General features: G+C 46.3%; 1 protein-coding gene across 2 annotated transcripts in view; it reads left to right on the top strand.

Annotated features, from left to right (window-relative positions):
* The first annotated feature begins 279 nt into the window (after positions 1–279).
* The window catches only part of LOC121860571, a 46,840-nt gene continuing 22,119 nt past the window's right edge, over positions 280–25,000 (top strand). The window contains exons 1-2 of one of the 2 annotated variants that reach the window (XM_042357740.1): positions 280–2,120; positions 20,031–20,150. In XM_042357740.1, the coding sequence (XP_042213674.1) occupies positions 381–2,120; positions 20,031–20,150 (1,860 nt within the window). In that variant the 5' untranslated portion in view covers positions 280–380. The remainder of the gene's footprint in view (positions 2,121–20,030; positions 20,151–25,000) is intronic. The other variant, XM_042357739.1, reaches the window with a different exon arrangement.

Genomic DNA, 25,000 nt, shown 5'->3' with positions numbered 1-25,000 from the left:
TCACCAACCACTCTCTTCCTTCCCTCCCTCCCTCCCCTTTACTTCCTTCCTATCCCTATACCTCCTTTCCTCCCTCCCCCGTTCAGCACTCCTTCCCACCCCTCCTCCTTTCCTTCCTTCTCTCTTTTCCCTCCCTCCCTCCCTCCTTCTTCTTTGCCTCCCTATTTATCTCTTTGTCTCCTTTACTCCTTCCCTTCCTCCCTCCCCCTCCTCTGGTTGGTGTCCATCATGCTCTCTGTATAGCTGTTATTCTGCTTCTTATTATTTTTGTTGCTTTAGTTTGTTGTTTTGTTTCCTCCCCCTGGGCAGGGCGGAGTAGTGGGTGACGTGGGTCCTCCTCAGCAGGGCGGAGTAGAGGGTGACGGCGGGCCTTCCTCAGCATGACGCTCAAGACGTGGCTCTCAGGCAGTCACGGCACCTCCCACAAGCACAACAAGAGCACAGTTGACATTCTGTCCTCCCATGATGTGCCTCACCCCCCTAAGCTGGGCCTCTCTAAGGGCCTCACCACGCTGCCTAATGGGGACGTGACGCTCCGCCGGGGACTAAAGAACCCCTTCTCCACCCTGACGCGCACGGGCGGTCGGGAATGGCGTGTACGTAGCGTGGAGGATGTGGTGGAAGCTGAAGGAGGAGATTACGGCTTTCTGGAGTATTACTCTCTCAGAAGGACGTCGTCTCGAGATACTACTCTGACGGACCCACGACCCACCCTCACCTACGGTACCTGGAGTCGTCTTAACGGCACGTGGGGGCGGTGGGTAGACCCGAGTCCCGCACAGTTCTACCCCGGCACCCTGACCCGCGAGGACAAGACTGACCGTAAACGAGGCGGCGGTGACCATCGCTCCTGTACCTACCACCTGGAGGATCCCTGGAGTCCTGAGGACATGAGGACTTCCACCCCGCTCTCCTCCACCACTTCCTCCATCCAGGACCTGCCAGCGCCCTCCATAACTCATTCTCAACAACCACAACAAACTGGGAGCGCTGCTGGAGAGACGACAAGACGTGGGATAGTCAAGCGTAACTCACTCTTGTGGCGGCTAAGGCCCGACAGGTGGCGAGGGACAGATTGTTCACTCCGTCGGGCTCGCAGCCGTGATGATGGACTCGACGTAAATCGAGGACGTCGTAAGGGTGATCTTGGAGCGTCTCAGCCTGACCTCTTGACCTCACACAGAGCTCCAGGTAATCCGGTACAGTGTGACGTGGTGTCGTCCCCGGCGCCATTGTCCATCCTGCCTCCCACCACACGTCGCGCTGCTCACAGTGAGACACTTCCTCGTCGTTCTCGTCACTCCAGTAAAGAGAACAACACTAACACCTTGTTGGCCAGAGGACGTCGGTGGCTACATGGGGCCAGCCTGGGCCGCGCTGACCGGGTCATGGAGAGGGAGGAGTCGGAGCTGATGGTGCAGCCAGAGACTATGATGACTCACAGGGTCGCCTCCACCAACAGCATCAACACTGCCTGTAGGAATAACCACAAGAAGGCCCTCAGCAGCTCTACAGTGTCGGGGCCTCACATGTTCGGCAGCTTAGGGCGAGAGGCGGGGGAGAGTGACCTATGGCGACGAGGACGAGCGAGATCCAGACGGCCTCGCACCTTTTACCTGTTAGAAGACTACCTCTCCCCGGTACGGAGCGCAGGTGTGGCGCCCGCCGGGGTCGTGCTCGACGAGTACGTGGGTCATGGTCCTCGACTCGTTTTTCGCGAACTTTCAAACGAAGCTCCTCAGCGTCCCCTGCCACCGACCCCAGAATGGGACACGCCCTCTCTCTCCCCACCTTCTAGTGTGATGAATGGGCACCACCCCACTCCCCTACAGCACCACGGCCTTCACCACCACACGGGCGGCCCCAGCGTGTTTGTGGACGCCATCATACCCTCACCTGAGAAGAGCGGTGGGTCGAGTGTATACTCCCCCGTGTTCTCCCCGCGTGACTCAGGCTACCCTCGCTTTGTCACCCCAGAACTGGCTCTCCCGGAACTCTCCCTCCCTGACCGGGCACCCCCGCCCATCTCTGGCCTGCCCCCGCCCACACACGCTCTCTACACCCACAATTACTGCAGTCTGGACCGAGATGAACGCCGCCGGACCAAAGAATCTCGCAAGGTAAGTCACGTCACCGTATTAGTCCTGAACCTGTCCTGTCTTATGAGGTGATGGTGACGTCTGGTGAGAAGTTTAGTTTGTGTAACTTGATGAAGTAAATGGCCCTAAATTATACTATTAGATATATGTGTAATATACAGTATAAAGCGAGTGAGTACAGTAGTATGGTAACAGTAATATGGTTAAGGTTGGTGTAGTTACCCAGGAAGACGGATCGTTTTCTCTTCATCATGACTCATTTTCTGTTGTCCTCTGGTGCGGCTTCTGCCATAACTCGCTTAAACATTCCTCACGTGATGTATTGTCTGTATACTGTACATTATAATATATTTAGAGTTTTAGGCAATACAGTTATACAGTTCAGCATGTGTATAGAGAACGCAGGTGTACGGTGTACCTAGACAGTGCATATTTCCAGTAGAGTCCTTTACTTAGGCTTGGTTATTAATCAGTAATAGAATGTCAAGAGGAGTAATAGTGAAAGTTATTATTTTTTAATATAACAAGCATTACGTTACGCTTAGACTATCCGAGGCTGGTGGATCACTTCAACAAAACAACGTTATGTGGTTAACAGTACAGAAACTCGCTCTCTTCTCTTGCTGTAGCTTCATCCGTTATTATTTTTTTAGTTTAGCTGTGAATTGTTGGCTGGTAATTTGTTTCAGTCCGTTATAATTGTAAAGAAGAAAGTGTTTTTCGCTTGACCGCGGACACAAGGTACCATAAAATTATGTTCACTCCCTCTAGTGCCCTGGCGGTACAAAGTTTGTTGTTAGATACTCTGGTCACAGTCCATTAAAAATCATATAAGCGTGATTCAGCCTCAGTTGCTTCACTCTATCCGACACACTTAACAGTTCCAGTGATTGAAGAACTTCGTGACCAACGTGTCCAGAAGGTTTTGAATAATTTGCCGCTTAGCTTTTAGATTCTGTGTTAAGGCAGAGTACCAAGACGAGTAGGAATGATGAAAGTAAACATTTAGGCATCTGTATAAAGAAATTATATCCTGCCATTATAATTACTTACTATATTATCTATGCTTGATGCTTAGGATAGATAATATATAAGTGCAAACGTCTATTTTCCAAGTTTTGTTTACTTTATGAACTGGACCACCATAATCTTTGCTGACAATGTAAAAAAGAGGCGAGAAAATTGTATAATACTTAACAAAAATATGACTGTCCGGTACGAGTACATATTATACACAAAAGGTAGATAATTTATATAAACTAGTAAGAAATATAAAGAAAAATATAAATGAACTGTTTTAGAGGTAAAAGACGAAATATGATCAGGTGAGAGTGTGAACGTAAGAGCAGCCACTGTGCTTCCCGTCCACAGTGTCGCCGGGAATAAAGGGGAAACAATGAAGAAAAGACCTGGTCACCTCCCTTTCCCTACCTGGCTCCCTCCCACACCAGGTTGGCTCACTCGTCAACTATAGTGTAGGTGATGTGAGAGGTGTGGGTGATGTGAGAGGTGTGGGTGATGTGAGAGGTGTAGGTGATGTGAGAGGTGTTGGTGAAGTGAGAGGTGTTGGTGAAGTGAGAGGTGATGTGAGAGGTGTTGGTGATGTGAGAGGTGTATGTGATGTGAGAGGTGTTGGTGATGTGAGAGGTGTAGGTGATGTGAGAGGTGTTGGTGAAGTGAGAGGTGTAGGTGATGTGAGAGGTGTGGGTAGGGGGGGGGAGAGGGGTGACTTCTCTTCCTTTGGGGTATAAGATTATGACTGAATGACGCTACAGAAATATTGATGTGGGTTGATTTCATTAGGTTAGGTTAGGTTAGGGTTTGGATAGGTTAGGTTAGGTTAGGGTTAGGTTAGATCAGGTTAGGCTAGGATTTGGTTAGATCGGGTTAGGTTAGGGTTTGGATAGATTAGATTAGGGTAGGGTTTGGATAGGTTAGATTAGGGTAGGGTTTGGATAGGTTAAGTTAGGGTAGGGTTTGGATAGGTTAGGTTTGGATAGCTAAGGTCATGGCTAGCAGTGTGTTGGCATTTATGTTGTCTCTGTTGATGCCAAATTATTAAACAGATGATATTTCTTAAATTATGCAAATGAGGAGACCATATCTATTGTTATACTGAGCGAAATAATAATAATAATAATAATAATAATAATAATAATAATAATCGACTCTTTCAACGACACCTTTCCAGAAGACTTCGAAAATTTATATTGGAAAAAAATATTTTTAGAACACACACACACACACACACACACACACACACACACACACACACACACACACACACACACACACACACACACACACACACACACTCATTTCGCCCAACATAGAAATTGTTGTTCCCATCTCGTGTAGGTAAAAAAAGAAAGACATTTTAACCCAAGAGAAAAACGTGCAGAGATCTGGAACTGTCAACACGAATATTTCCCAAATATTTCCCCTCAGACTTCCGGAAAAGTCCGTTTGTGAATCTTTTCGTAGCTTCCAATCGACTGAATCTCCAATCCTGTCAGTTTCGTCGTTTGTCACAACACCTAATCTTTAAAAATTTGTTGCTGTCTTCTTTATCTAATCTCTCCCTCCTGACTGGCCCGTCATCTCTGCCAGGCAATAACCGCTTCTCTCTCTCTAATGTCTCCAGTCAGCCCCTCGCCTCCTGCGCCAGCCAATATCTTCTCCAGTCCCTCACCCCTTCCCTACGTCCCTACATACCCCCTTTTCTAAGACCCCCCCCCACCGGCCCAGGACCCCCCTTACCCAGTTACACCTTTTTCCTTGCCCCTTTCTCTTAAGTTACACATCTAAGACCCCCCCACCGGCCCAGGACCCCCCTTACCCAGTTACATTCCTGCCGTCAATTTTCCAATCATTTGGACACGAGAGTCGAAACCTGATTGGCTGAAGCTGAGGTTTGTGGCTGTGACGTCATGGCCAAGTCTAATCAATGATTGAATGGTGTGGGGTTTTGTGTGAGGTTCTGGGAGGCTGTGTCAGGCTGCCGCTTACCTCATTAACCCTCTTGGTTCACAGATTCACATCCCAGGTGAATCAAATATCTCCAATCGTGTGATATATACCTAGGGAGTTTGATTGGGTTGTGTAGGCGTCGTGTTGTGGCCATGTGTGGTGGTTGATGGCAACTTTGAGTCGTTCCTATGGCAACGGTAGTGAGGCGGCGGCACCTGTAGCACCTGACCGCCAGTACCCCGGACGACTCTCACACGTGCGCACACTCACCTGTGGACGCCGCCACCTGCATGTGCTTCCCCGTATCCCGCTAAACGTTCCTCTCACTCCCTCGCTCACTCCTCCCAGCACTCCCGCCTAGACGTCGTCCTCAGCAAAAACAAACACACCTGTTGTTGTTGTTGTCTCAGATCTGACATAACTAATCACTCGGTGTAGGACAGGAAGTCATTATGATCACCTGGTGTGGTATAAGTGGTGTGGTAAGAGTGTGTGGTGAGTTCTTACGACCAGTGGAGTGACGGTGAGTGCTGCTGTCTAAGGAGGAGGACTGTCTTGACTGTTGAACATAAGTGAGAGGGTTTCGAGCTGTGGTACTGGCGACCCCTAATGGCCGGTGTTGCCTCGTTAGTGATGTCGGGACCACTAATACCACCATCACCATCGCCCAGGCCCTGGGGGGAGCAGCTCCCCTCGACTTGTCGCGCTATGGTCAGCTAGGGGGGCCCCTGGCTGACTGTGCCCCATATGGAGGGTGCCAGGGTCATAGTGGTCCCCTTCTACCACACTTACCCATGGGGACTACCCAGGCATAGGCGGGTGAGTGACCCATTATAGCTAGCTCTCATGGTCCCCACTTATGGTGGACCATGGTAATCCAGGACCGCCCTATCCCTGGGACCATGATACCACCCTAACCAATGGTTCCCTAGCATCATGTTAATACTAAAACCATGGTACTTCAGGGATCATGGTTCTCTAAAATTATGATTGCCCAGGACCATGCTAACTAAGGGTCATACTGCCGAGGACCATAGTAAGCTTGGGCCATATTACTCGGAAGAACATGATAGCTCGTTGGTACAGAGACCATAATATTATATGGCCCTCGGTAACCCTGACACCTTGTTACCATGATCTTAGCTCTACCACGGCCACGGTAGCCCTAGGTTCATACTAACCCCAGGACCAAGTAACCCCAGGACCATGTTACCCCCAGGACCATGTAACCCCAGGACCATGTTACCCCCAGGACCATGTAACCCCAGGACCATGTTACCCCCAGGACCATGTAACCCCAGGACCATGTTAACCCCAGGACCATGTTACCCCCAGGACCATGTAACCCCCCATGTTACCCCAGGACCATATAACCCCAGGACCATGTAACCCCAGGACCATAACCCCAGGACCATGTTACCCCAGGACCATATAACCCCAGGACCATGTTACCTCAGGACCATGTAACCCCAGGACCATGTTACCCCAGGACCATATAACCCCAGGACCATGTTACCCCCAGGACCTTGTAACCCCAGGACCATGTAACCCCAGGACCATGTTACCCCAGGACCATACCCCAGGACCATGTTACCCCAGGACCATGTAACCCCAGGACCATGTTACCCCCAGGACCATGTGCCTAGGACCATGTTACCCCAGGACCATGTAACCCCAGGACCATGTTACCCCCAGGACCATGTAACCACAGGACCATGGTAACCCCAGGACCATGTAAACCCAGGACCATGTTACTCAGGGCCATCACCCCAGGACCATCTTACCCCAGGACCATCTTACCCCAGGACCATCACCCCCAGGACCATGTGACCATACCCACCCCAGGACCATGCAACCCCAGGACCATGTTACCCCAGGACCATGTAACCCCAGGACCATGTTACCCCCAGGACCATGTAACCCCAGGACCATGTTACCCCAGGACCATGTAACCCCAGGACCATGTAACCCCAGGACCATGTAACCCCAGGACCATGCCCCCAGGACCATGTAACCCCAGGACCATGTTACCCCAGGACCATGTAACCCCAGGACCAACCCCAGGACCCCCAGGACCATGTAACCCCCAGGACCATGTAACCCCAGGACCATGTACCCCAGGACCATGTAACCCCAGGACCCTGTTACCCCAGGACCATGTAACCCCAGGACCACCCCAGGACCATGTTACCCCCAGGATCATGTAACCCCAGGACCATGTTACCCCAGGACCATGTAACCCCAGGACCCTGTTACCCCAGGACCATGTAACCCCAGGACCATGTTACCCCAGGACCATGTTACGTCCTCCTTCCCTCCCATTCCACTTTTCCTCTTCCCTCTCATTCTCTTCCTTCCTTTCCCCACCTTTCATTTCCGTTTCCTCACTCACCCTCCGTCCCTCCCTCCACCACTCCCTCCTCCCCCACCCTTTACCCCCTATCCCTCTCTTTCTACCTCCTTCCCTCCCTCATTCCTTCCCTCATTCCCATCCTCCGTCTCCATGTGCCTTCTCCTCTCTTTCTCTCCTCCCCACTTTCCTCCTCATTTCTTCCTCCCTACCACCCCTTCCTCCCATCCCGCTCCCTCCTCCCTCCCACTACACTACACCAGCTGGCTCAGTAATGAATGATTTGAGCTGTAGTGAGGTGGTGTCCGACATGAGCCAGATGGTGAGCCAGATGGTTCACGACCCTACAGATGGTTCACGACCCCACTACACACGGTTCCACAGATGGTTCATGACCCTACAGATGGTTCACCCTACAGATGGTTCACGACCCTACACATAGTACACCACCCCACAGATGGTTCACGACCCTACAGATGGTTCACGACCCTACAGATGGTTCATGACCCTACAGATGGTTCACGACCCTACAGATGGTTCACGACCCTACACGTAGTACACCACCCCACAGATGGTTCATGACCCTACAGATGGTTCTACGACCCTACAGATGGTTCACGACCCTACAGATGGTTCACGACCCTACAGATGGTTATCCCTACAGATGGTTCATGACCCTACAGATGGTTCATGACCCTACAGATGGTTCACGACCCCTACACGTAGTACACCACCCCACAGATGGTTCATGACCCACCCCTACAGATGGTTCACGACCCTACGTACACCACCCACAGATGGTTCATGACCCTACAGATGGTTCACGACCCTACAGACATCACAGATGGACCCTACAGATGGTTCACGACCCTACAGATGGTTCATGATGATGGTTCATGACCCTACAGATGGTTCACGACCCTACAGATGGTTCACGACCCTACACGTAGTACACCACCCCACAGATGGTTCATGACCCTACAGATGGTTCGACCCTACACAGATGGTTCACGACCCTACACATAGTACACCACACATGGATGGCAGATGGTTCTACAGACCCTACAGATGGTTCTACGACCCTACACGTAGTACACCACCCCACAGATGGTACAGATGACCCTACAGATGGTTCACGACCCTACAGATGGTTCACGACCCTACACGTAGACCCACAGATGGTTCCCACAGATGGTTCACGACCCTACAGATGGTTCACGACCCTACACATAGTACACCACCCACAGATGGTTCACCCCACAGATGGTTCACGACCCTACAGATGGTTCTGACCCTACACGCCTACAGATGGTTCACGACCCCTACAGATGGTACGACCCCACAGATGGTGACCCCACATAGTACAGATGGTTCACGACCTACAGATGGTTCACGACCCTACAGATGGTTCACGACCCTACAGATGGTTCATGACCCTACACGTAGTACACCACCCCACAGATGGTCTATACCCTACACATAGTACACCACCCCACAGATGGTTCACGACCCTACAGATGGTTCACGACCCTACAGATGGTTACATGACCCACAGATGGTTCACGACCCTACAGATGGTTACACGTAGACCCCACAGATGGTTACTGAGATGGTTCAGACCCTACAGATGGTTCACGACCCTACAGATGGTTCACGACCCCACATAGTACACCACCCACAGATGGTTCACGACCCTACAGATGGTTCACGACCCTACAGATGGTTCACGACCCTACAGACACACCCTACAGATGGTTCATGACCTACAGATGGTTACAGATGGTTCATGACCCTACAGATGGTTCACGACCCTACACGTAGTACACCACCCCACAGATGGTTCATGACCTACAGATGGTTCGACCCTACAGATGGTTCACGACCCTACACATAGTTCACCCCACAGATGGTTCGACCCTACAGATGGTTTGACCCTACAGATGGTGACCTACACGTAGTACACCACCCCACAGATGGTTCATGACCCATGGTCACGACCCTACAGATGGTTCACGACCCCACATAGTACACCACCCCACAGATGGTTCACGATACAGATGTTCACAGATGGTCACGACCACGTAGTACACCACAGATGGTTCAGGACCCTACAGATGGTACACGACCCTACAGATGGTTCGACCCTACAGATGGTTCACGACCCTACACATAGTACACCACCCCACAGATGGTACACCACCCCACAGATGGTTCATGACCCTACAGATGGTACAGGACCCCACAGATGGTTCAGGACCCTACAGATGGTACAGGACCCCACAGGTGGTTCAGGACCCTACAGATGGTACACGACCCTACAGATGGTTCAGGACCCTACAGATGGTACACGACCCTACAGATGGTTCAGAACCCTACAGATGGTACACGACCCTACAGATGGTTAAATAATTGGGGAATGGATCACTTGGTTGACAAATAATATACAAGTAACATAAGTGATACAAATATGATATATAATAACTAGGTGGGGAGAAGGTCATACTACAGGGCATTTCAACATAGTGACAGTACAAAAACGTAAGATTGACTTGGAGTGAACACACTTACGAGTTGTTGATAATTCTTACAATGGTTGGGACTGGGCTGTTCTTATAGCGACCAGTTCGTGCTCGTATGGACTGGATGCGGTTGTGGTGTCGAACAGCAATTCGAGGACGAGGGATCTCGGGTGGTAGTAGGAGCCGGTGTCGAGGATGGTGCAGAAGCTTCTCCCCAAATATGCAGAAGAATCATTGTGATGATTTGAGAGATCCGAGAGGGTCAATGTATTGTGCGCTTCTTGATATGTGGAGTAGGAAGGGGAGAGAATAATCTTGCATGCCCTCTTCTGCACTTTTTCTAGGTGTATCCATTGTGTGGCATTTAGGGAGGAAGACCAGGCAGGGGAGGCATAGGTGAGCTTGGGGAAGTATGAATGTTAAGTAAACACTGAGGAGCTCGGGTGCAGGAACTCCGAGGGACTTGAGACGACAGAGGAGGTGGAGACGAAAACTGGAGGATTTGACAATTGTACTGACGTGTGTTTTCCATTTTATTTTGTTATCTATAGTGACGCCGAGGAGTTTAGTGGAATCAACAACTTGGGGTGTTTTGGGGCCTAAAGTAATGGAGGGAGATGGGACAAGGTCAATAAGAGGCTGATGAGTCATAACCATGATCTTGGTATGGTTGATGGTGACAAAGTTGTTGGTGGCCTTATTTTGGAGACTGTTCAATATATTCTGGAGGGCGGTGTAGTCGGGAGTTGAGTTGATCACACTGATATTATGATGGAGTCGTCGACATATTTCCAACGAGTGAGAGTTTCTCTTAGGGCATCATTGATAAGCATGAGCGGGAGTTTCTCTTAGGGCATCATTGATAAGCATGAGGAAGTAGAACGGTCCCATCTTGGTGTCTTGGAGGACACCACGGGTCATTAAGGCAGTCTGTAAGCCATGGTATAAGACTTCGGTGACCCAAGGTTGATAACTTTGTTGAGGATTAAATTGTGGTCGTCGACTGCCTTGGTATAGTCAATGAAGCACAGACGTCTTTCGTTCTTCCAGGTGGTGGTATAAGTAGTCGAGAAATCTAACAAGACAGTGATTGGTGGAGGAAATTTTCATATTGCCAAATTGTTGAGGATCTATGGCGTCTGTGATATCAGCATCAGCCCAGTCAAATACGAAACTTTCGCAGATTAAGCTGGGTATTGGGGTGATGATAATGGGGCGTAACTCAGTTAAGGATTGTGGGCTGGTTGACTCGAGCACTGGTGACACATATGAGTCCTTCCAGTCAGCTGGGCATCTTGCTTGGCTGAGGGAAGCATTGATGATGGAACAGAGGGGTTTAGCTAGTTCCGGGGAGAACGCCTTGAAAAGTTTCATTGTAAGGTCGATGGGGGTGGTGGAGCGCTTTAACTTAATTTTTTCAGACGTTTTGCTACTTAAAATTTTTCCATTAAGTCAGTGGGAAACTGGGCTGGTAGGTAAGCAGGGAGACTGGTTATGTCAAGCCGGGGGAGCGTTTGGCATACAGTGGCAAAATGGTTGTTTGATTGCTCAGCTGCGTCATCACTGATTGATGTTGGTCTGCTTCAGGTGTTGCAACTTGGTTGGGTAGTGAGGCTTCTCTGCAGTGTGTATTTCGCGGATGTTTTAGTTGCGGAGGGCCCTGTAGCAGTTGTTGTCATTGAGATAAAAGACGCTGTCTCTCTGTTGCATAAGTCTTTTGATCCGAGGTGTGATCCAGTGCACGTCAGCTGGGTGTGATCTGACGGACTTCTCGGGGAAGAAGTGGTGGTGAGCTTCCGTGATGGTGTTGATGTAATTTGTTCATTTGGTGTCCACGTCATCCACACTTAGTACAGTACTTCAGTCCATGGATGGTAAACTATCCACTGCCCAAAGAGACGCACTGCAGAGTCAGTAATCGGCTTGTAGGTCTTGATGTAGGGTCTGTGCCCTTGGCTGGTAGTGGGATCTAGAGACCAGAACACTGAGGTGTGTGCTACACCCGACGGGAGGCATTGGTCCCCTGAGCCAGTTAAGATAAGGTCAAGGGTGTTTTGACCGTGTGTAGGGAAGTTCACAGCTTGTTATAGTAGCCGCTGGTCCTCGATATCAGTGGTGTAAATTTCGTTAAAATCTGAGGTGGTAATGGAGTGATTGATAAGAGCGTCTTTGGTGGCTGAGCGAGGCTGGTGGTAAAGCACACAGTGTGGTGAGGGTGGGCCCGCATGTACCCATTAATAACTCATATCATTGTTTCATAGCTGGATGATCGTCATACTCGAGCCCTAATGACAGCAAAGTAGTATTAGTAGTAGAAGTAGCACACACACACACACAGAGTCACCTGACGAAGGCTCGCAAATTACGTAAATACCCGCAGTAAGCTGAAGGAGTTGTGGCCGAGAAGATATCAATCCTGAAGTTGTGTGGGCGTCAGTAACACTCCTCTTCCTCCTCTCCTTCCAACTAATCCTTCTCCTTTATTTCACCTCCTCCTCTTCCTCCTCTTCTTCTTCCTCCTCCTCCTCCTCCTCCTCCTCTTCTTCCTCCTCCTCCTCCTCTACCTATTTCGCCTCCTCCCCTAGTCTCCTACCTCCTCCTTTCCTCCTCCATTTACTCCTCCTCATCCTCCTCCTCCTCTTCCTCCTCTTCTTCTTCCTCCTCCTCCTCCTCCTCCTCCTCTTCTTCCTCCTCCTCCTCCTCGACTTCCAATATTCAGCTCAAGGTGAAGAAGTGGCTGGTGGAGAATCTTATGTATTGTGTTGTTAAGGTTTCACGTCTGGATTAAGAGTACAAAATTCCGTGCCTGAGTGCTAAATTCCGTGCCTGAGTACAGAATAACGTGTCTGAGTACAAAATTCCGCGCCTGAGTGCTAAATTCCGTGCCTGAGTACAGAATAACGTGTCTGAGTACAAAATTCCGCGCCTGAGTACAAAATTCTGTGTCTAAGTACAAAATTCCGTGTCTAAGTACAAAATTCCGTGTCTGAGTACAAAATTCCATGCCTGAGTACAAAATTCTGTGTCTGAGTACAAAATTCCGTGTCTAAGTACAAAATTCCGTGTCTGAGTACTAAATTTCGTGCCTGAGTACTAAATTCCGTGTGATTACTAAAATCCGTTGCTGAGTACAAAATTCCGTATCTGAGTACAAAATTCTGTTTTGAATGATTATGAATTCTACTCAACATCGGAAACTCTTACTGAAATTCATCGATACAGAACCAGAATTTTATGTTAAGACCGAAATGTTACAGTAAATGATAAACACTTAAAGAGTACAAAACTTTCCTTTAATTTAATATATGTTGAGTTCGATTCTGGATACAATATTATGGTTAGGTTAGGGTAGGGTAGGGTAGGTTAGGTCAGGTCAGGTCAGGTTATGGTTAGGGTAGGTTATGGTTTGGTTAGGTCAGGTCAGGTTATGGTTAGGGTAGGTTATGGTTAGGTCAGGTCAGGTTATGGTTAGGGTAGGTTATGGTTTGGTTAGGTTAGGTCATGTCAGGTCAGATTATGGTTAGGGTAGATTAGGTTTTGGTTAGGTTAGGTCAGTTCAGATTATGGTTAGGGTAGGTCAGGTCAGGTCAGGTCAGGTCAGGTTAGGTTAATGGCTGTTTTATCTCATATTACATAATTTACTTCTCACTACCATGATGCGAAACAAAAATAGGTTTACTGTATCTTGGTTAGGATACAGTGAGGGGGGTGGGGGAGAGGGAGATGGAGAGGGGGCGATGAGGGGGAGAGGGGGGAGTGGGCGCTGAGGGGGTGGGGGTAATTTTGAAAGGGTTAAAGGGATTTATTTAAAGTGCTTCGTGTAGTCGCCTTAATGAATGCCTTTACTGACTTGACTGACTGACATTTTTCCTGACTGGCTGATTTACAAACATTAACTGACTGACTGATTAATTGAACAACTGATAAACATTAACTAACTGAGAAACAAACATTAACTGACTTAGCACCATTAAACCAGTATAAAACACTCACACCATCAACACAACACAACACAACACTCACACCATCAACACAACACAACACAACACTCACACCATCAACACAACACAACACAACACAACACTCCACACCACTTCAACACAACACAACACAACACAACACAAACACTCACACCATCAACACAACACAACACAACACAACACTCACACCATCAACACATAACACAACACAACACTCACACCATCAACACAACACAACACTCACACCATCAACCCAACACAACACAACACTCACACCATCAACACAACACAACACTCCACACCATCAACACAACACAACACAACACTCACACCATCAACACAACACAACACAACACTCACACCATCAACACAACACAACACTCACACCATCAACCCAACACAACACAACACTACAATTCATCAACACAACACACAACACTCACACCATCAACACAACACAACACAACACAACACCTACACCATCAACACAACACAACACTCACACCATCAACACAACACAACACAACACTACTAACCATCAACACAACACAACACCACACCATCAACACAACACAACACAACACTCACACCATCAACACAACACAACACAACACTCACACCATCAACACAACACAACACCACCATCAACCCAACACACAACACAACACTCCACACCATCAACACAACACAACACTCACACCATCAACAACACAACACAACAACACTCACACCATCAACACAACACAACACCACACCATCAACACAACACAACACTCACAATTCATCAACACAACACACAACACTCAGCACCATCAACACAACACAACACTCACACCATCAACACAAATACACAAACACAACACTCACACCATCAACACAACACAACACAACACTCACACCATCAACACAACACAACACTCACACCATCAACACAACACAACACAACACTACACCATCAACACAACACAACACTCACACCATCAACCCAACACAACACAACACTCACACCATCAACACAACACAACACTCACACCATCAACACAACACAACACAACACAACACAACACAACAACTATTATCACACTAAAGTTAATAATAAACAAACTTTCTAAAAAAACACCACAATGGATCAACAATATTTATAGCGACACCTTTAAGCCATTATAGCGGAACCTTTAAGCCTTTATAGCGGAACCTTTAAGCCTTTATAGCGGAACCTTTAAGCCTTTATAAAGACACCTTTAAGCCATTATGCCGGAACCTTTAGTAACCATAATGAACCTTTAAATACATTATGGCGACACTAGCCTTTATAGCGGAACCTTCTGGCCCTGTAATGGACCTTTAGTAACTATGTTGGAACCTTTAAACCTTCTCTTGGAACCTTCAAGTAACTAGTAGGACCTTTAAATAGTATGACACCTTTAGCCTTTATAGCGACACCTTAAAGCCCTATAGCGGAACCTTTAAGCCTTTATGGCAACACCTTCAGCCATTATAGTGGAACCTTCTTAAGCCTTTGTGACACCTTTAAGCCCATTATGGAACCTTTAAGCCTTTATGGCGGAACCGCAAGCCTTTGTATTTGGAACCTTTAAACCTTCTGCGGCGGAACCTTTAAAGCCGTTATGGCGACACCTTTAAGCCTTTATGGCGACACCTTGACCTTTATAATGGAACCTTTAAGCCTTCTTAACGACACCTTTACGTATTGTGTGACGCCTTAAGCCGCTATGTTGGAACCTTTAAGCCTTTATGGCGGAACCTTCGGCCTTTATGGCGACTTTGTAAAGCCTTTACTTGGAACCTTCAAGCCATTATGTGACACGCTAATGGCGACACCTTCAATATGGCGGAACCTTTAAAGCCATTATGGCGGAACAACTAGTATTTATGGCGACACCTTTAGCCATTATAAGCGGAACCTTTAGGCCTTTGTAACAGACGCTGGCCTTTATAAGCACATTTACCTTAAAGCCTTTATAGCGGAACCTTTAAGCCATTATAGCGACACCTTTAAGCCTTTATAGCGGAACCTTTAAGCCTTTATAGCGGAACCTTTAAGCCTTTATAGCGACACCTTTAAGCCTTTATAGCGGAACCTTTAAGCCTTTATAGCGGAACCTTTAAGCCTTTATAGCGGAACCTTTAAGCCATTATAGCGGAACCTTTAAGCCTTTATTCATTATGTTTCGTACGGTGGTGTAATGGCTGGACTTAATTGGTTGATTGAAATGTAATGAGAACGTTCTGATACAGTTACTTTTACACTGAGACTCTACCTTAACTAGAGACGAGAGACGTAGAGCGAGGGGCGACCTGATAGAGGTGTATAAGTGGAAGTCAGGGCTAAACAAAGGGGACATTACAAAGGCACTCAAACTATCCAACCAGGAGTGAACTCGTAACAATGGTTTTAAATTAGACAAATTTAGATTTAGGCGTGAAATAGGTAAACACTGGTTTGGAAACAGAGTAGTGGATGAATGGAACAAGTTACCAAATATCATCATTAAGTCGAATACGCTGAATTGCTTCAAACATAGGTTGGATGCTTATATGAGCAATAGAGGTTGGGTGTAAACGGGACTGCCCAGTATGGGCCAATAGGCCCGCTGCAGTTTCCTCCATTCTTATGTTCTTATGTATACCTTCACTTAGCACCAGTTAGGAGACAAAATTAACACTGAGACTGTATCTTAACTAGATATCTTCACTTAGCACCAGTTAGGAGACAAAATTTACACAGAGACTGTATCTTAACTAGATTCCCTCACTTAGCACCAGTTAGTTTCAGTGTACCGTATATAATTTAACAGTATACCGTATATAAACCCATCTGTGTACCGTATATAAAGCAAATGTACCGTATATAAACAGTGTACCCTATATAAACTAACAGTGTATCGTATATAAACATTTAGTATACCGTATATAAACGCACAGTGTACCATATATAAACACTCATTGCACCGTATATTAATACAACAGTGTACCGTATGTATCACAGTGTACCGCATGTAAACACCCACTGTACCGTATATACACATATGACTGTTAATGATACCTGATGAGATGTACGTATCACTGTAAGTGGATTGTCAACTGTAAACAATAATCTGAAAGTAAATATATATATACCGTATATATATATTTTCTTCTTCCAGTTGCTGATATTTTCTCTTTTCAAGTGAATCCAGATCCACAGGCCTCGAATCCCACTACCAGGTTCGTTCAACTGGGTCCAGATCCACTGAATTCGGACATACTAAGATTTTTTTCAGTTGTGTTCAGATCCATTGGCGTGGGGGTAACGGGGACGTGGTTGTATTTTTTCAGTTTTTTCAAAATCTAGTGGTTTTCTGTCCCGATACGGGACCTTTTTTCAGTGGGTATGAGTACCGGGGCGAGGACATTCTGTCAGCGTGTTTGAGTACCGATATGGTGGCCTTTTTTCAGTGGAATTGATTACCGACGCGAGTACATTTATTCAAAGGTTTAAGTACAGAGACTAAGACATTTTTTTCAGTAGGTTTCAGGAACTCGGGTCATTATTATTCAGCGTCCATCAGCTCGTCCGGCCACAAAGACCTGGCCGGGGGTGTGAGAGGTAACTGTTGATGGTCTAGAGCAGGGGTCACCAAACTACGGCCCGCGGGCCGGATCCGGCCCGCGACGTCAGTTCATCAGGCCCGCCGTGGTAGCTCCGCCTACGCTCTGACGTTACCATGGTTTCCATGGCTTTCGTTCTGGCTTGCAAGTATTGAACAGAATGATTATGCGGCCCGCACTCGTTATTCTTTCAGTTATCCGGCCCACTGTGAAAAAAGTTTGGTGACCCCTGGTCTAGAGTAAATCTCTCTCTCTCTCTCTCTCTCTCTCTCTCTCTCTCTCATTACAACTCTACATATCGTCTACATATGACTGAGTTAGGGCGGGAGAACTTGAGCTCGGAAATTCGTTTCATAATCCGGGGTATTCCTATGACTCCATGACCATAGTGTCAATACCCCATAGTCTCAGAGTTGTAACACATGATGGCTGGGGTTATAATCTGATAAAATCTACGGAGTATAAATGACATATTCAGTGTTGATAGTGCAATTTATTCACAATCATAGGTAATCTGATATTGATTTTAAGTTGTGTGGCTCTTCCTGAGTAAAGGTTTTCAGTTCGTCGCAAGAGTGATTGTTGTACACATACGAAGACTCCAGGGGTGTTGTGAATGCGTGTAGCACTGGTGGTGTATGTGTTATGTCCATAGACTTGTTGCAGTCCTCCCTCACCCACTAAACTCGCGGGTTATGAAACTTATTCCCGAAACACTCGGTACAGTGTAAAGCGGCGAGACATCCTACTGCAGGCAGATTCTCGTTGGCCTTTGTAGAGAACACTTGTGAAAGTCTCCAGGTATGTGCCGTCTATATGCTGGTGCTGCTGATTATGAAGATGATGTAATAATAATTATAAAGGAAATAATAATAATACTGATATCGGTAATAATTATGGTAATTTTATTTAAGTACTAATAATATCAGTTACAACATTCTGCGGTCGTTTCTGATAATTAAATCCCAGAGTACGATAATTGAAGCTCCTGATTACGATAACCCCTTGAGTACGATGCCTAATCAAATCCACCAATCCCGTGTCAGCGTTACCCTTATTGACGTCATACTCAACCAATTGCATTCCACATAGCCTCAGTTCTCTTCTCTGACTTCATCTTCAACCAATCCTCTTTAGCCTGGCCGCTCATCCCCTCTTTGATGACGTCACTCAAGGTTTTTCTTTCTCTATATATCAGAAATTCGGTATAAAACGTCAGCTTACATACGTGGGCGTGTTTACCTTGACAATACTTCAAAATTCCATTGGCCGATGATAAAAATATTTTCGGGTGAGTTTAGCTGAACGAAGCCAAACAAACATTGTTGCCAACTTAGCGGAAAAAGTCGTCGAATCTAGCGAATTTGGGCTTTCCTTTTAACAACTCCCTGGGTGAGTTTTGGTGATGGCTAGCGAGTTGTTGAATGATGTTAAACGATTTTTACTTTATTTCTGTTGATGTTTTGCGAGTTTTAGGCTGATGTTAGCGAAGATAGAGAACTTTTGGATTATTTTTTGTGAAGTTTGGCGAGTTTTAGGTTATTATGAGAGAGAGAGAGAGAGAGAGAGAGAGAGAGAGAGAGAGAGAGAGACTAACCCACTAAGCATTAATAACAATGACTCACCCAATAGAGTAAATCCTCTCAATAACGGACTTCTCAATATCGGATATTCCCAATAGCAGAATCCTCCCAATAATGGACAGGGCTTGCAAGGATTAGTCTGGTAAGGCATTCATAAAGGGGTATGTTATTCTGTCAGCCAAAGATACACTCACCTCACCCTGGGTCTCATGCTCGCCATTTTACCTGACAATACTTGGTAAAGGAAGGCTGTATGTAAAGGTGATTGTGATTGGTGGATTGTTTTCGGCTGTATCACTGTCAGGATAACTAATAAATAAACTATTCATTGTTATTTAAGGTCATGAGACGTTTCCAAATTTTCTTATATATGCTTAAATATTGAAGAAAATTATATTAATGACTTGGCAACTCAACTACAACCACAGCTGTCACAAGATTCTCACATCAAATTTTATTCATTATTTAAACAAACATACGACCTTAAATATGACCTTAAATAACAATGAATAGCTTATTATTATACAAAGTTACTTGTGGTTTGTTTAATATTTATCCTGAGAATGATACAGCCAAAAACAACCACCTTTACATGCAGCCTTCCTTTACCAAGTATTGCCAGGGTTGGGTTGGCTATACAGATACAGTAATTAATTCGTAGCGATGCTCTAACTACAGGCACAGTAAATACCCCTTGGTGTAAGAATACTGTAATGCTAAATAGATTTGTACTTAAACTATGTAACCTGTACTTTAATATGTATCGAAGGCTATGTAACCCATGCTATACACTATATACCCGAAATGCATAACCCATGCTATATAATATTTATCCATGCTATATATATATATATCCCGTACTGTATTATGTAGTGGTTGCTGTAGCTATGGTTTTCTCCTCTCCCCCCTCCCTCTAGAGTCCGGCCCACCACCATCACCACAAAGACACCGCCTTACACAAGCTGGGCCGCACCAACACCACCACCCGACCACCGCTGTCCAGCAAGTTACGTCAGAACGGCCTCATAACAGCTCAGGTAATGTAGTTCAGGTGACTTACTTATGTACTGACTCGGAGGTAAAGTAAATCACGTGACTTGTACATTTACTTTCTCAGGTAAAGTAAATCAGGTGTTTTATTCACTTACTCCCTCAGGTGACACAACTCACCTGAATGTCTTACTCACTTTCTCTAACATGAAAGCAAATGCAACTTACTCTCTCGGATTAGGGAACAGGTGAATCAGTGAATGGCTAATCTCTAAAGCCGTGAATGTAAGGGTTAATCCTCATTCTTGTATATTTTTCTCAATCATCAGCGGACTGGCTAATCTCCTGGACATGCCAAAAATAGCCAGGAGTCGTTACCTGTGTATAATGACCTTGTTTGTGATGTTTGGCTGTACTGTGAGTAATGGAATTTGAGCTGTACCCTAATTTTACCTAACCTAACCTAACGCTACTTAAATTACCAAATCCCTGGTTTTAGGATGAAAAACTGGGTGTCCAGTTATCGTGCGTGTGTTGGGTGACTGTGGTGTGTGTAATAATAATAATAATAATAATAATAGTAATTAACGGTTTATTGAAAAAGTTCTGCAGCTTTAAGGCTGAAAATATACATTGGACACAAATGACTTATTACATACATTGGTGGTTTAAAAAAAGCCTTCATTAGAGAAAGGTAAAGGAACATACAGATTAATGTAGGTGTTGAATAGAAAACACGTAGTGTAGTAACTCCCTCCCAGATGGTGTTAGGAGGGACCTCACGTGGTGTAGTAGTTCCTTCACTAATGGTGTTATGAGGGACCTCACGTGGTGTAGTAATTCCCTCACAGATGGTGTTATATGAATGAGGTGTGGTCCCAGGCCTTCCTATCAAAGACGCATTAACACATTGCTGGTTGTTGTTGGTTCTCACGGGCAGTTATCACTGGGTACCTGGGACCTCACTGTGTGAAGGTTAACTTGGGTACGACTGTTACTGTTGAGTTGTTCTCACTGACTTAAGCACTGTTCACCTCTGTTCAACACTGGTTCCATTCCTTTCCTAAATGAAATTGTAACTTCTGGCGAGAACTTGTTAATATCCCTGTGGGGAGGAGGGTTCAGGGGAGGGGGTTGGTATGGGCCAACTTAACAGTTGACCTGGCTGCTCCCAGAGGAGCGCCAGGTACGTCTTGACCCTTCAGTGGTCAAGGATGTGTGTGTGTGTGTGTGTGATAAAGATTCATATGGTAATATCAACAAAGTTTCCAGATAAAACTTGGCTTGGTAAACTGACCTGTCATTTCTACCGTAGTCCTAATAGGCCCCAGTCTTAATGGATCTCTTAACGAGTCCTAGTTATAATGGGCTCTAGTCTTAACGAGTCCTAGTTATAATTGGCTCTTGTCTTAAAGAGTCCTAGTTATAATGGGCTCTATTCTTAACGAGTCCTAGTTATAATTGGCTCTAGTCTTAAAGAGTCCTAGTTATAATGGGCTCTAGTCTTAACGAGTCCTAGTTATAATTGGCTCTAGTCTTAAAGATTCCTAGTTATAATGGGCTCTATTCTTAACGAGTCCTAGTTATAATGGGCTCTAGTCTTAAAGAGTCCTAGTTATAATGGGCTCTATTCTTAACGAGTCCTAGTTTTAATGGGCTCTAATCTTAACGACTCCTAGTCTTTCTCGGCTTTAGTCGTTAATAACCCCAATCTTAAGGGTTCTTAATTAAAATGGTTAAGGTTAGGTTATATTAGGTTAGATAAGGTCAAGTTACATTAGGTTAGGTTGTGGTCTCTGTGGACAAGAGTTCAGTTGACCCGGCAGCTGTGGTCGCCGCCATGTTGTTTCGCTCAGCTAATGGACAAACAGAAGAGCTGAAGTCGTAAAAGAAAACGGAGGATTTGGTTGTGGTAGACTTAAATAATTTATGATGTAAAGTTTATTGTTTATTGTGGTAGAAAATGACACAATTTACTCTAAAAACATGGCAATGTTACACCCTAACCTACCCTACCCTGTACTACATAACTCTGTAAAGGTTCTCTCTCTCTCTCTCTCTCTCTCTCTCTCTCTCTCTCTCTCACTACACCCTACAGTAGGTCATGAAGGTTGGTCAAGAAAAAGGCCTAATGCAAGGACTTTATAAATCCTTTTATTTTTACGGACGTGTTTCGCTTCACAAGACCAGATGACCCACCTGAAGGAGGAACTACCTAAAGGAGGACCCACCTGAAGGAGGAAATACCTAAAGGAGGAACTACCTGAAGGAGGACCCACCTGAAGGAGGAACTCTGAAGGAGGAACTATCTGAAGGAGGAACTAATTGAAGGAGGAACTATATGAAGGAGGAACTACCTGAAGGAGGAACTAGCTGAAGGAGGAACTAGCTGAAGGATGAACTACCTGAAGGAAGAACTAGCTGAAGGAGGAACTAGCTGAAGGAGGACCCACCTGAAGGAGAACCCACCTGAAGGAGGACCCACTTGAAGGAGAACCCACCTGAAGGAGGAAGTACCTGAAGGAGGAACTACCCGAAGGAGGAACTACCCGAAGGAGGAACCACCCGAAGGAGGAACCACCCGAAGGAGGACCTACCTGAAGGAGGAATACCTGAAGGAGAACCCACCTAAAGGAGGAACTACCTGAAGGACAACGGTACAATCAACCAGCTGCCTCAACGACCTACTGAGATTAGGTCGAGGAGTTGGTTCTAGAGAGGCGGCTGAGCGTGTATCCTTGACTTAACCCGAGGTCCTACTTAACACCTTGGAGCTCTACAGGTAAACGAGTACAATGATGACCCGGCCATAAGTACCTAACCTAACCTAACCTAACCTACTTGATCCTTGGCGCCCTGCAGGTGATGACCCGTAAGTCCTTAATGCGGGCCTGTGGGTCACTGAGAATACCTGAGGAGTAAGTGGTGTAGGGAGAGGGAGTGAGTGGTGTAGGGAGAGGGAGTGAGTGGTGTAGGGAGAGGTAGGGAGAGAGTGCCAGGGTGAGTGAGAGGTAGGGAGAATGTGTGAGGGAGAGTGAGAGGTAAGGAGAGTGTGAAGGAGAGTGACAGGTAGGGAGAATGTGTGAGGGAGAGTGTGTGAGGGAGATTGAGAGGTAGGGAGAGTGTGAGAGAGGAAGAGAGAGTGTGTGAGAGGTAGGAATAGAGTGTGTGAGAGGTAGGAAGAGAGTGTGAGAAGGGAGAGTGTGTGAGGGGAGGGGAGAGAGGTCCCAGGGGAAGTGTGTGTTGTCTCAGGTAGAGCTCAGAGGCGTCTTAAGAGAACTATTATGTTACTTTGGTCCAGGTGAAGATGTGGTGCGTCTCTTTCTCTCTCTCTTTCTTTCTTTTCACTGAGTCTTTACACACACACACACACACACACACACACACACACACACACACACAGGCGGTTGTTATTGGTGATCTAGCAGGTCGATGGATCTCTCTGTCAGCATCATTATCGTGACCAACCAGACGAGTATAGACGTTGTTCATCTCTCATCTCTTCCTCCTTTGTCTCCTTGTCCCCCCATAGTTCCTATATTGCCCTTACCCTCCTATTGTCTTTCTCTCCCTCACCATCACACCAGCACTTCCTTCCTCACCAACACTCCATTTCTCACCAACACTCCCTTTCTCACCAACACTCCCTTTCTCACCAACACTCCCTTTTTCACCAACACTCCCTTCCTCACCAACGCTTCCTCCCTCACCATCACCTTACGCCCACCATCACCTCGTCACCATGAGGACAAGTTTGGTGAGGTTCTGGAACATCACCTTTAAGTTCAGACGCGAGTCGATCTTAGCATTAGGTTCTGGTTCTCGGTTGTCAGGTTCTGTCAGCCTCTCTGGTGTGTCAGCTTTAACTTCTGACATCATTGTAACGTGGCATTGGTTCAGGTCTTGTCAGTCAAGGTCCTGTCAGCGTCTATAGAGTGTCAGCTTTAATCCTGACATTAGTTGATTTTAACATTGGGTTCTTGTCGGTAGTATAAGTTCTGTCAGCCTCACTGGTGTGAGCTTTAAGTCCTGACACCATTATAGCGTGACAAAGGTACGGGTCTTGCCAGCGGTGTCATTTTTAGCGATACCGATGATTGAATCACTTGCTTATGTCGTGTACTGATGTAATATTAGGTGTGTGTGTGTGTGTGTGTGTCGACAGTAGACTGCCAAAGCAGCTACTTTACAGTCACCTAACGAATAGTAAACCTAATGTTGGCGAGCAACTGAAGATAGTCTTAAGACAAACCTGAAAAAGTTCCCAATCGACCCCGTCACCTGGGAGACGATTACTCCACACTACAACGCTTGGAGGAGCACCACACAAGAAGGCGTCAATACTTTCGAGTTAGCCCGACTGCATAACGAGACAGACAAGCTCCAACGCCAGAAAGATGCTGCTGCCGCCCCTCCCGCACTAGATGTAACCCCCCACATGTGCAACTTCTGTGATCGACCCTGCTGGTCCCGTATCGGCCTCTTTAGTCACCTCAAAACTCACTAACCTAGGTGACATCCTTAATAACTCATATCATTATATCATAGCTGGATGATCGTCACTCGATTCCGACTGACATCAAAGTAGTAGTAGTAGTAGTAATAGTAGTGTGTGTGTGGGGGGGGGGGGCTAAAGAGAAATAATAATTAACGGCTTATTGAAAGGTCATGGCAGCCTGAAGGCTGAAAATATACAGTTACATAATTGGGGAATGGGTCACTTGATTGACAAATAATATACAAGTAACATAAGTGATACAAATATGATATATAATAACTAGGTGGGGAGAAGGTCATACTGCAGGGCATTTCAACATAGTGACAGTACAAAAAGGTAAGATTGACTGGGAGTGAACACACTGGTTGATTGCGAGTTAATAATTTTTACAATGGTTGG

This window comes from Homarus americanus, unplaced genomic scaffold, assembly GCF_018991925.1.
Source record: "Homarus americanus isolate GMGI-L3 unplaced genomic scaffold, GMGI_Hamer_2.0 scaffold11150, whole genome shotgun sequence".
Taxonomy (NCBI): Eukaryota; Metazoa; Arthropoda; class Malacostraca; order Decapoda; family Nephropidae; genus Homarus; species Homarus americanus.
Note: the sequence above shows the minus strand (reverse complement) of the source record. Positions and strands in the feature narration are given on the sequence as shown.